This window comes from Natator depressus, chromosome 1 (genome assembly GCF_965152275.1).
Source record: "Natator depressus isolate rNatDep1 chromosome 1, rNatDep2.hap1, whole genome shotgun sequence".
Lineage (NCBI taxonomy): Eukaryota > Metazoa > Chordata > Testudines > Cheloniidae > Natator > Natator depressus.
The window spans coordinates 323,396,311-323,409,326 of record NC_134234.1 but is presented as its reverse complement, the minus strand read 5'-3'; the positions used below and the strand labels follow the sequence as shown (position 1 = coordinate 323,409,326).

General features: G+C 43.9%; 1 protein-coding gene across 1 annotated transcript; it reads left to right on the top strand.

The window, feature by feature from the left end:
* Positions 1-13,016, top strand: PSMC2 (proteasome 26S subunit, ATPase 2). The gene is made up of 12 exons (XM_074942519.1): positions 1-178; positions 2,656-2,693; positions 3,324-3,405; positions 6,931-7,030; positions 7,835-7,966; positions 8,701-8,773; positions 8,898-8,993; positions 9,219-9,383; positions 10,912-10,999; positions 11,713-11,915; positions 12,561-12,657; positions 12,739-13,016. The coding sequence occupies exons 1-12, from the start codon at positions 22-24 to the stop codon at positions 12,894-12,896; spliced, it is 1,389 nt and encodes a 462-aa protein (XP_074798620.1). The 5' UTR covers positions 1-21; the 3' UTR covers positions 12,897-13,016.

The following is a 13,016-nucleotide window of genomic DNA, read 5'->3' as shown; positions in this document are numbered from 1 at the left end:
AGCCGGGTGAGGTGCTGTGTAATGCATCCGGGGGCGGGGCGGCGCGGCGCCTGCGCAGTGCGTCGGGACCGGGAGGAGACGCTTGAGGGGGTCCGTGTGGCCGCCGGGATGCCGGACTATCTGGGCGCCGATCAGCGCAAAACCAAGGAGGAGGAGAAGGAGGATAAACCCATCCGCGGTGAGGGGCCGGGCGGCCGCGGCTTCGTACCCCCTTCGTCCCAGCCCGGGCTGCGGGGCATCCGGGGGCCTCTATCCCGCCCCCGCCCCTTCTGCCCGGGCCCTTCTCCCGGTGCCCGCCCCCCCCCCCCCCCCCGGGCTTCGCTGCGCCGGAGACACCCGCAGCCGCGCGGGGCCTCGAGCTGGCAGGTTGTGCGGCCGTGCCGGGCTGTGTCTAGCCCCGCCGAGCGCCCCGGGGCCTGCGAGCTGGGCAGGGAGCCGAGCCGCGGAGCGAGCCTGTGACTTCCTTCGGCTCGTGCAGGCAGCGCCCAGGACTCCGGGTCCCACTTGACTTCTGAAGGGCCAGGAGCTGCCCAGCCTTCCCCAGTCTCCCGTGTGACTTGCCAGCCCCCCGGGGCAGCTCGCTCGGGTCCGTCTACGTTGCGGCTGGCCCGGGCTCACCGGGCTTGGGCTCCGGGGCTGAAAAAAGGTGGCGTAGACGTGGGAGCGGAGGGTCCCAGGGCTTGGGCTCTAGCCTGAGCCCCAGCGTCTACCCAGCAATTTTTAGACCCGCAACTTGAGTCCCGGAGCCGGAGTCAGCTGGTGTGTGCCGGGGCAGCTGTGCCGCAGGGCTTTTATCCCCATGTCGACGTACCCTCAAGGGTGGGATCTTCAAAGGGAGTTGGGCATCGCAGTGTGGAGAAAATCACTGAACTCTACGAAGCTCGAGTTTGGGTCCTACTCTCGTTATACCATGAGCAGGGGGAGAGACGGGGCTATGAATGCGACACACAAACTCGGCATGCTAGGCAGGTTGCTGCCCAAGTCAATGGGAGACGCTAACCAGAGAGCATGACCTTAAACCCCACCATTCTCAAAGATAGGTGCTTAAGTCCAGGCTGGGGGAAAAGTACTTAGCAAAGTGGACCCAGCAATGAGTTAGGTGTCTGCCTCACTCCACAAAACAGGGGGTTGTGTGCACCTTATAACTTTTAGCCCAGTATTAGCACTCTCCTGAAAGGTGGGATACCCCTGTTCCAATCTCATCTTTCTGGTGGGTGCGCTAACCACCGAGCTACTGGATATTCTCATGTGGGGCTCTGTCAGTCTCTCCAGTTGAAGGTGTTCCAGTTTGGATATTGGAACGGGGGCAGGGCTGAACCCTAGAATTCCCATTTCCTGTGTGGGTGCCTTAACCACTGGACTTTCTCTAACCCAGTGACTATTTCATGATTTATCTATGTATTGAGAAGGTGGGCTGCAGCACTACCAGCTCCTCCTCCTTCTCTGGCCAGATTTTGAGTGGGACCTGATCCGGTAGGTGTGCTCAGAGGCTGCTTGGTGGATTGGGACTCTCATGTGAGATAAGGCCAAATGCCTATCATTCCCCGGTTCATGATTTGCTCTGGAGCTTAGGTGCATGCAGGATTTGATGGGAGTTCCTTGGGACTTAGGTGCCTAAATCTAGGGTTTAGGAACCTAAGTACCTTTGTGGATCCCACCCTTAATCTGTCCAGGCCTCCATTCCCTTGCCATAAAACAGGGGTAATAGCACTTCCCTACCTCCCAGGGGTATTGGGAGGATAACTACATTAACGGTTGTGAAGCACTTGGAGATCTGCTGATGGAAAAAGCAGTATGTGAGTAAACATCAGCCCCCAGTGCTGTCTGCAGTGAGGATCGCTCAGAAATGTGAGCGTCGTGTAGCAAACATGTTTGTGGCTGTGCTCACGCACCAACACCATCTACTTTGCTGTCAAGCACTGAATAAACTGGGAGGGAATCATGCTTTTGGGGAGACCTCTGTATCTCACCAGCAAAACCTTTGTGTCACGTCCTGCCCTCTAACAATCAAATTATTGTATTGATGTAAAGACTCCTACTCCTTGTTTGTTGGTAACTTCAGCACAAGAGTGTCTTAGATTTGGAAATAGGGTCCTGTTCTTCCCACCCCTGAAATCCAGCGTTATGCTGTTAATCAATTACTTGGTGTTAAGTATGCATTTAGGTATGTACAGTTGTACAAGTATCTATGAGAGGTTAGTGTCAGAACAAATGACATCTGGATTTTGGACAATTGTTGAGACTGTCAAGAAGCAGAACTTGATCAGTTTGCTTATTTGTTACTTCCTTTTCTCCAGTCCCTTGTTTATATATAGACTCTTTAGCTCATAAACTCTTTTGGACAGACTGCTTTCATGTTGGTCATTGAGATGCCTAACTCACTGTGGGTGTGTGATAAATAACAATGCAGTACTACTTCATCCCTGCAAGTAGCTGGAGAACTTGTCTAACTCTTGCTTGTCCTTGGATATCTAGCTTTATTGCACAGTACTCTGGTTTAGTGTTTTAAAAAAAAACAAAATAACACCAACCCTCCCTCCTCCCCACATCAAAGGGGTTCTATGGGTGTGTGAATTCATATCTTTAGAAACAAAATTAGATACATTTAATTTTGTTCTTACAACTGAAAGCTAATTCTTGTGTATCTTGTTTCAGCATTGGATGAAGGGGATATTGCCTTGCTGAAAACCTATGTAAGTACCCTACATAACTAGAATGGTAAAGAAAATCATGAAAATCTAATTAACTGAATCAAGGCAAAACAGTATCTTCAAAACTGATCTTCTTTGGAAAAAATCAGTAAATCTGTTTCCCTCTTCCTCCTTAAAATTTACTCCATCTCTGCAACCTCTCTCCCCTAAAGCATTCTCTCCCGAGAAACAACAAAACCCCTACAGATTTAAATATTACTGGTCTGTGAAGGAACTATGACCAAATAACTTAAGTTTGCAATTTCTTGTATTTCTATTTTAAAATATCTGACTATCAGTGGCCTGAATTTCATTTATACTTCTAGAGAATTTTATGTGCCTTAGTGTAAATGAAATGGGCCTGAATGTGAGAATAAATTAATATAATTTACGTCTGTTTTGGCTCGTGTATGTAACAATGGACCATTTGACTCTGTGTTTTAATATCAGTACTGTTTTTCAAGCCAAATACTGACTTAAAAAACTACAGATCAAGGTCAAGTTAATCTCTGAGGTTAACAATTAACTATATTGACCATCTCAACAGAACATAGTAACTGTCTAATATACATAAATATGTGTACATGTTTTTCTTAAGTTACTGAAGTGCACACAATTATTCTTCTGTTCCAGGGCCAGAGCACATACTCAAGGCAGATTAAGCAGGTAGAAGATGATATTCAGCAGCTACTTAAGAAAATTAATGAGCTCACTGGTAAGTGCTTATCTTTCTATTAAATTTTACTTTAAGAAAATCAAAACCAGGTAAACAACTGTGATTTTTTTATTTCAAAAGAGCAGACTTTGGGAAATTAAGGGAAAGGGTTAAAGAAGTCCCTGGACTGAAGGGCTCAAGCACTTAAATGCGGAAGAGGCTTTGAGTTTTTTCAAGTCAACTAAACAAAAACTACCTAAAATTTGCATCCCAAGAAAGGGGAAAATAAACTTGTATGGAAATGTTCAAGACGCAGCTGGATGAATAACCATATCAAAAAGGTTATTAGGAGTAAGCAGAGAGCCTATAGGGAATGGAAAAAGGGGTTGATTAGCAAAGAAAGCTACATCCTGGAGGTTAGTAAATGCAGGAATAAAGTGAGAATTGCTAAAAGCCAAGCTGAATTAGTTTTTGTCAAGGAAATTATAAAAAAACCCCTCTTCTTATTTATTTTGTGTTATAAATAAAAAGTACAAGGAAGGATGAGATTGGGCCACTATGCACTGTGGGATAGGAGATTAAAGATAATTTATGTATGTCCCAAAAACTAAATGAATATTTTACCTCAGTTTTCAATAACAATGCTAATATGAAATGTGCATGAAGGCAATATAGCTGATGGAAATGAGTGTCTAGAAATGGAAATTTTCACATCTGAGGTGGAAGAAGAATGTAAAGAGTTTAATGTACTCAATTTGGGGGGACCAGACAGTTTCCATCTCAGAATACTGAAAGAACTGGCATACGTTACTGCTTTCCAGTAGCAAGAATTTTTAATAAATCTATCCGGGGATCATACTGGAGTATAATCAACATCATACATGTATTTAAGAAACGGGGGAAAAAGGTGATCTGGGAAATACAGACCTGTTAATCTGACCTCAGTAGTATTCAAGGTTTTAGAACAAATCATGAAGGAAAGAATAGTTAAATTCACAGAGGTAATTGATAAAGAGGAGTTAATGCAGCATGGTTTTACCAAAGGTCGATCATGCCAGACTAAACTGATTTCCTTCTTTGAGAAAATAACCAGTTTTTTTTTTTTAGATAAGGGAAGTGCATTTGACACAGCACCACATGGGAAAGTATTAGTTAAATGAGGGAAGAGGGGATCAGTACAACATTGTAAGGTAGATAAGGAATTGGATAGATGGGAGTAGGTAGCAGGTTGTGCTGAAAGGTGAATTATTGAACTGGAGTTATGTTATTAGTGGAGTTCCTCAGGGATCAGTCTTGGGACCAATCTTATTTAATATTTTTAGTAATGACCTCAAGCAGGATGCCACGGGCCAGGCACCGCCGGTGAGTAGAGCCCTGTGCAGTTGTATCTGCATTTGATCCACTAACCGCAGAAATCGTCCACGGGTATCTGTGGATTTGCAGGCTCTACTCATCAGTAGGAAGACACAGAAGAGGAGGGAGACCTGGGTGTGTGGGTTAATCACAGGATGACTATGAGCCGCCAGTGTGATGAAGCTATGAAAAAGGCAAATGTGATCCTAGGAAGTGTGATTAGGCAAGGCGTTTCCAGGAGAGAGAGAGAGATTAATGCCACGATAGAAGGCCCTAGTAAGACCTCATTTGGAATGCTGTGTACAATTTTGGTCACCTATGTTTAAGCAAGATGAATTTAAACTGGAATAGGTGCAGAGAATAGCTACTAGGATAATTGAGGAATGGAGAGCCTATATTATGAGAGGAGACTAGAAGAGCTTGGCTTGTGTAGTCTCATAAAAAGAAGGCTGAGTGGGGTATGATTTTTTTCTATAAATACATTAGGGGTAAATACCAAGAAGGGTGGAGAGGTGGAAGAGCAAATGGGTATAAACTGGCCATGAGCAAATTCAGGCTGGAAATTAGAAGTTTTCTGACCATCAGAGGGGTAAGGTTCTAGAACAGCTTCCTAATAGGAGGTGTAGGGGCAAACAACTCATTTTAAGAGACAGCTGGACAAATTTATGAGTGCAGTTGTATGACCCGGTTGGTTGTGATGGTAGCGGGTATGGCTCAACATCCCTGGGGCTCACTTCCAGTTTGTCTTATGGTCCTAAAACTAGTCCTTCAGGGTTTCAGCCAATCAAAGGCAGGGGACAGGGAGAAATTCCAACTCCCTCCCCTATGTGTTCTGTGAAAGTTTTTTTAAATCATCTTCTGAAGCATCAGGGATGGCCACAGCTGGGGATGACCTTGAACGGGGAGGGCAAGTGGCTCTGAGGTGGCACCAAGCATTCTCTATCTCAGGTGCTTGGCTGGCTGGTTCTTGCTCACATGCTCATGGTCCTACTGATGGCCAAGTATAGTGTCAGGAAAGAATTTTCCTCAGGTCAGATTGGCAGTGACCATAGGTGTTTTTCTCCTTTGTCTGCAGCGTGTTGGTGCAGGTCAATTGCCAATATTATTTGGGTATATCTCATGTAATCATTTCTCTGCCATTGCAGGGACTCGGGCACTGGTACACTTCAGTCCTTCCAAATCTCTGCCTGTGGCACAGGATAGTCTAGTCTCCTGTGGGCTGTAGTACATTGGTCTAATTTTGGTGGTTGGGTTTAGTGTGCAGGTGCTGGGCGGTGTTAATGGCCTATGATATATACAGGAGGTCAGCCTAGATGATTTAGTGGTCCCTTCTGGCCTTAAACTCTGAGATTCTGTGTGCATTATAACTAAGTTCACCATGTTATGCTTTCATTAAATCACATCTTCTATGAAGCAAAATATTCTGTCATGGATCTCTTACATGTTAAGGGCTTATTTCTGATTTCTTGATTGAATGTCCATCACCTGTAAAACTGGATACTATGCTTGTGTTTCATATATACTTCGTATCTAAGCTCCAGATTTGGCTTTAAGACTCTTAAAGGTGATCTGCAAAGGGGAGGTGGGAAATCTGGATTTATGCCCTCTTCTGCTGCTTTATGGTGTGTAAAGAAGCCAGAAAAGTCACTAAAAACACCCTCCCCCCTTTTTATTAAATACATTAAAAATACCAGGAATATTGAGTTTTATCTTCCCTGTTTTTATGTTGGACGTAGTGGTGGGCTCGGATGTGTGTTTGTGAGCTCTCAGTTCTGACCTGACGGGCTGAGTGTTGAATTTGAAAAAGGTTTCTTCTTCCAAGTACTTACTTACAAGGTAGTTGAATTATAAATTTCACAATAGTTTGAAGAAAAATCACTTTCCCTCTAAATCAGGATTAACTTCTCTGGTATGTTTACTGTCATTGTACTAGTTCTCCAGTTGTCTATAAAGTCTGCCAAGCAAGAACAAGGTAGACAAGACCTGAGTTTCTAATACAAAAAATATATATGGGGCGGGAGCTTTTTAGCCTCTGTTTCTGGAACATCATGAAATAAACTGGCATAAATCCCGCAGTTTTCCCTTTGCAGGTCACATTTAAAGTACCTGTAAAAGCTTCCTCTTTTCTCTGATGTGACTGGTGGGTAATGTTTGTAGAACACTGAGAGTGAAGTATCGTTGATGTGATCAGTGAACTGGCTTTTCCTTCTAACTGTGCTATCTTCTATGTAGGGATCAAGGAGTCAGACACAGGCCTGGCCCCTCCTGCCCTCTGGGATCTGGCTGCAGATAAGCAAACTCTCCAAAGTGAGCAGCCACTACAGGTAGCCAGGTGTGTATGTTCCGTGGATCCTGTCATTTGAGCTATGTGGTATTATAAAATACATAGTATTTATAATTCTGTTTGCAGCACCTGTCTTCTTCCCACATGACACCTGGTTAAAAACTTAAATTGATTCTTACGTATTTCTAAGGTGCCACTCATTGTGGTATCTAAATGCTCAGATGTTAACCTTTGTGAAAGATGAGAAGCATGCCATAGTTGGAATAGTGATAGAATTATGAGTTACAGCACTACACAATCAAATCACAAACATACTAGCTATATGTTAGGCTACAATTTGGGCATGGAATCCGTGACTTTCACAGACCTCCGTGACTTCAGCCCACAGCTGCTGGGAGCTGCAGGGTACCCCTACCTCCCATGGTGGCCAGGAGCTGCGGGGTACCCCTGCCACCACCAGCGGTGGGGGGAATCCCCTGGCAGCTAACCAGCTGCCGCGGGCGGTGGAGAGGAATGTCCTGGCAGCTACCCAGTCTCCGTGGATGCAGGGGACCCCCGCAGCTCCCAGCCATAGCAGGGCAAGGTGCTGGACCCTCCTCCCTCCCCGTTTTGTCATGGACATTTTTAGTAAAAGTCACGGACAGGTCACGGCTTCCGTGAATTTTTGTTAATTGTCTGTGACTTTTACTAAAAATATCCATGACAAAATAGTAGCCGTAGCTATATGATTTCATAAAGGCACTTAGAGTACAAACCAAGCATCTTTAATAACTGATTGATGCTTGTGGAAGTAACAAGAAGCTTCATGTGTCTAACTCGTCGCCTGCATTAGTTAACTGTCTTTTCTGCTAGGTGTACGAAGATAATCAATGCAGATTCCGAGGATCCCAAGTACATTATCAATGTCAAACAATTTGCCAAATTTGTGGTGGACCTCAGCGATCAGGTAGCACCTACTGACATTGAAGAGGGGATGAGAGTTGGGTAAGTAAAGACATAGACTTCTAAGATAAGTAAGTCTAACTGTAGACAGAAGCTTCCTTTCCTTTAAGGTGTAATGATTTAGTCTCATGGTTTAGTTTCTGCGAACAATCCTATTCACTGGTTAAGTGTAATCTGATATCACTGAAATGTAATTGTATATACAGTAGCAGAGTTAATGGGAAACTTTTCTGATGTTTTCCATTGGAAAACGCTGATTTGTCAAAATTGGAATGTTCTGCAGGATGAAATTCTGACAGAAACCAGGCAGGGTTCAAAACTGTTGGTTTCCTGCCAGCTTGCCTGCCCACCTCTTGGCGGCCCAGGCTTTCAGGCTCCAAACACTGCAGCAGGCTGATAGAGAGCAGAGAACTCCAGGCTCGCAGCTCCTTGGCACTTGGGGTTCCAGGCTTGTGACTTCTCAGCAGCCTGGAAGTCATGGATGCCTAGGCTTCCCAACTGCCTGCTTGGTGATCTGCTGCGGCTTTGGGAGCTTGGAACTGTTTCCAAATGTCCAAAATGCTGTTTCTACTTTTTCAAAACAGACTTTGGAATTCCTTTCCGTGGGAAATCTCAATTTCGTAGGGATGGGCTCAGGCTGATACTGGAGAAAAGAGAACCAGCAGGATTTTATCCCCTTCACATTACAGAGGGTTTTTGTTTAAATTATAGTTCAGTTGTGTTCGTGTGAGGAGTATTAAAATGAAAATAATGCTCTTCTTACACCTTCCCACCAGTGTGGACAGAAACAAGTATCAGATCCATATCCCCTTGCCTCCAAAGATTGACCCAACAGTTACTATGATGCAGGTAAGAACTCCCTTTGCTTATTATGTTTTTTCAAACTTGCTTAACTTAAAATGTTGACTTCTCTGGCTGAATTCTGCTATTGCAATAGCAAGTTGTTCAAATGTGCACGTATCTGTTTATGCAGGTAGAGGAAAAACCTGATGTCACTTACAGTGATGTTGGTGGTTGCAAAGAACAGATTGAAAAGCTGAGAGAGGTGGTTGAAACCCCTCTGCTTCATGTAAGTAACTCGTAGAGTGCGACTCAGTGTTTTGATAACATTTTCTTCATATGATGACTTGTCATGCCTTTCCAAGTACTGAGATGTCTGAATGTAAATATCCCAGCAAACCTAAAAGTAGCTTTTCAGTGAAAATGGACTGGTTTATTTTTTATTTCATTCGCAAAACTGATTTATCACCGATCTTCACATAAAGATTCTATCTCCTGTTTCTTCCCTTTGCAGCCTGAGAGGTTTGTTAACCTTGGGATTGAGCCTCCCAAAGGAGTACTTCTCTTTGGACCACCTGGTACAGGCAAAACCCTCTGTGCCCGTGCTGTTGCTAATAGGACTGATGCCTGCTTCATCAGAGTGATTGGATCTGAATTGGTGCAGAAGTATGTAGGAGAGGTAATACCAAATACTATGTAAAAGGTGGAGCAAACTGCAGACTCCTAGTGGTGGAGGCCAAGCATTTTAATAGACATTGCGGCTGAATGAACTAAGTTTCATAGACTCAAGGAGGCCTAAAAACTATCAAACAAATAATTGCAGGTAATAGTCTGACAACCCTAAAATAGTGAAATCTCAAAATCTTGGTTACTCTACATCTGAAGTTTTCAAAAACGTTCATTGGCATTAGGTCAGCACTGAATGGTTTGAAAATCCCACCCTGAATTGTCATTAGCTTCTCACAGAAGTGACTCAAACCCACTGTGGCCTCACACAGTTCTAGTGAATGGAGTACTCCTAAAATTTGTGACACCTGTAGCGGTTTGGGGGGGCTTTTTTGGGTACGTGTTCTTGACATATAACCAGGTTGCTGCTCCACACTCTCAAACTGTGCACCAGTTCATGGCAGCACTGGATAAAGTAGGTGTATGCCACTGTGTAGACCAGAGGTGGGCAAACTACAGCCTGCGGGTCACATCCGGCCCACGGGACTGTCCTGTAAGGGTACAAGGAGCGGGGGGGGGGGGGTGTTGGATGGGTCGGGGTTTTGAGGGGGGTGGGAAGTGGGAGGGAGCGGGTAGGGGGCAGAGGCCAGGCTGTTTGGGGAGGCACAGCCTTCCCTACACAGCCCTCCATACCGTTTCGCACCACTATGTGGCCCTTGGGCCAAAAAGTTTGCCCACCCCTGGTGTAGACTGTACAAGGGTAACCAGATAGGTGAGAGGTTTGGTGATTACATATGATGCCTTTTGCTCCAAGGTCATGTTGGAAGCCAAAAGTTATCATTTGGTAGTTGGTCAGTAGCCTGTATGAAAGAGATGACAATGTCCCTATCAAAAACCACCATGATAGCTGGCTCATAGTAGCAGCTAAGAGAGGATAGATGTAAAACTTGAACTACCTGCCCCACCCATGTAGGTGGTCTCTGTAGTTCAGGGTTGAATTGTATGTGGCATAATGGACAGAATGCTGGCCTGGGACACGAAAGGACCTGGGTTCTATTTCTGCTTCTGGCTGCTGGGCGACCGTGGGCAAATCACTTCACCTCCCTGTGCCTCCACTTCTCCAGCTGTAAAATTGGCACAATGATACTGACCACCTTTGCAAAGCATATTGAGATCTGGGGATGAAACATTAGTGTATTAGAGTGAAACATTAGTGTTGGCAGCTTGTACTACTGCTGGTTGAAGTTCAAAAGTAGTGACCTTTATTTTACAGGGCAGCTGGTTTGGAAGCATCCACCAGCACAAAACTCATAAGAACTTAAAAAAAAAAATCTAAAATCGCTGTATTGGTGCTTGTGTAAGCCCAGGGTAAAGTATCCTGGGGGCACCCAAACCTGCCAGAGTTGCACAGATATGTGCAAATCAAAAAGTAGGAGTTGTTTCATAATTGGAAACTTACGATTACTACTTGGAAAGCTTCACTGTTTGCTTTAAAATCTTGAGCCAGCCTGTCTGTAACAAAATCTTATCCTCTCTATTAGGGAGCTCGAATGGTTCGTGAACTCTTTGAAATGGCCAGAACTAAGAAAGCTTGTCTCATATTCTTTGATGAAATCGATGCCATTGGAGGTATGCTTGCAGCATGCATCGTTTTTAATCTTTATATAGTGAACTTTAAAAAATTACATGCCAAGTCCTTGATTTTATGATTCTCTCTTCACATTGTAATTCCTTGTTATTAGGACTTGCATTCCATAAATCACAGCTTTGTAAATCATTAAAACTTAAGAAAACTGTTACTTTAACCTCAGTTCATGTATATTTACTGCAGAAGGAACTATCAAGAAATAGTTAATAAAATCTGAACACATTTAATCCTGAAGTCATTTATTTCTATAATCAAAATACAAAGTGACTAAACTTAAGGCAGGATCTCTTACAAATACGGTACAAGCAAGTTACTGTACAATTTAATTCTTAAACATTTTTCTTAAACATTTAACAAAAAATTAAACTGAATGTAAACTTTGCTTTGGGGAAAATCATATGGATTTTGTAAACCTAAGAAAAGTAGATGTGTTCCTCATCAAGGATAGCAATACCCATCTCTCTGACAAGGGATAAAAATATTTTGCCTGCTTATCTTCCTCTTAGCTGAAGATGATGCATTCCAGATAAGAATGGATAAACCATTTTGTTTTGGTAATTGTCTTGCATTCATATACAGCTGTGACCGTTGATAATAACATATCCTTCATTTGTTTCTTGGTAACTGCAATGGGATTTATCCTCACTACAGAAGTGCCTTTTCCACATCTTGATGTGCAATGGTTTCTCTGCAGGTGCTCGTTTTGATGATGGGGCTGGAGGAGACAATGAAGTGCAGCGTACTATGCTGGAGCTGATCAACCAGCTGGATGGATTTGATCCAAGAGGCAATATTAAAGTGCTGATGGCAACAAACAGACCTGATACTTTGGATCCAGCACTGATGAGGCCTGGGAGACTGGACAGGAAGATTGAATTTAGCTTACCTGATCTTGAGGTTAGAACTGCTTGTGTTCAGTGCTAAGCAAACAGAGAGCAAAGCAGTAGTTGTTTCAGACTTTAATATTCTGCTGCAGTTTAGAGAGCGAGAATGCAACCACCTCTCCAGGAGCTGTACACTTGAAGTTCAGATGTGCAAAAAAAGCATGAGTCCATCTCCATAGGCAAAGCCCCGAACAGTAGCTGTGCTTTGCAGTGTACTCCCAACTCAACAAATCCAGACTCTATTGGACCAAGTCAGGAAGTAGGTTATAAAGTTCTAGCCCCCTCCTCTCTTGATTTGCAGTATGAGAGAGGAGATCTCTTGTGATGACTTGTCAGAGCACTTCTAATTCGTTTCTTTACTGTGTGCCACAAACTGTTTGCTTTCTATTACTCAAATAGGCCAGTTCAGAGTGTTATGGTTTCCTACCAGTAGGTGGAGTAGGAAACAAGACTGTCTCCCCCTCTGAAGGGGTGTTCCACAGGCTGAGAACTCTACTTCAGTGCTTCTCAAGCTATCTGATGTGGGGGACCGGCAATTTGTTTTTCCAATGTGCGTGCAGACTGGCAGCCAATGGCTCGCGGACTGGCACCGGACCACCACTTTGAGTAGCACTGCTCTATCTCCTCTCACACACCCTCCAATTTCTGTTTTTTTTAGGGACGAACTCACATATTCAAGATTCATGCTCGTTCAATGAGTGTTGAAAGAGACATACGATTTGAGTTGTTGGCTCGACTGTGTCCTAATAGCACAGGTAAGTTGAATCCTATGACTTGTACGCTGTTTAAGTGTGCAATGTGCAGGTGTTAAATCCATCTATCCTCTTCTTTGAAAGGTGCTGAAATTCGCAGTGTCTGTACAGAGGCAGGCATGTTTGCCATCAGAGCACGTCGAAAAATTGCTACAGAGAAAGACTTCTTAGAAGCTGTGAACAAAGTCATTAAGTCGTATGCCAAATTCAGTGCTACGCCCAGATACATGACCTACAACTAAGTTGCTGAAATTAAAGGAAAATATGTTCCTATTGTTAATCTTGCTATTAAACAAAAAGCCTGAATAACTGTTCAGGGTGTGTTTGCTGTCTAATCGCGTTCTGAGTCTAGAAATAAAATA

Bases quoted from the DNA above. Each gene is read 5' to 3' on its own strand.
- PSMC2 (XM_074942519.1), top strand. From the start codon at position 22: ATGCATCCGGGGGCGGGGCGGCGCGGCGCCTGCGCAGTGCGTCGGGAC. The intron at 7,031-7,834 runs GTGTGTATGTTC...CTTTTCTGCTAG, and splicing joins CAGCCACTACAGGTAGCCAG to GTGTACGAAGATAATCAATG. The intron at 8,994-9,218 runs GTAAGTAACTCG...TTCCCTTTGCAG, and splicing joins TTGAAACCCCTCTGCTTCAT to CCTGAGAGGTTTGTTAACCT.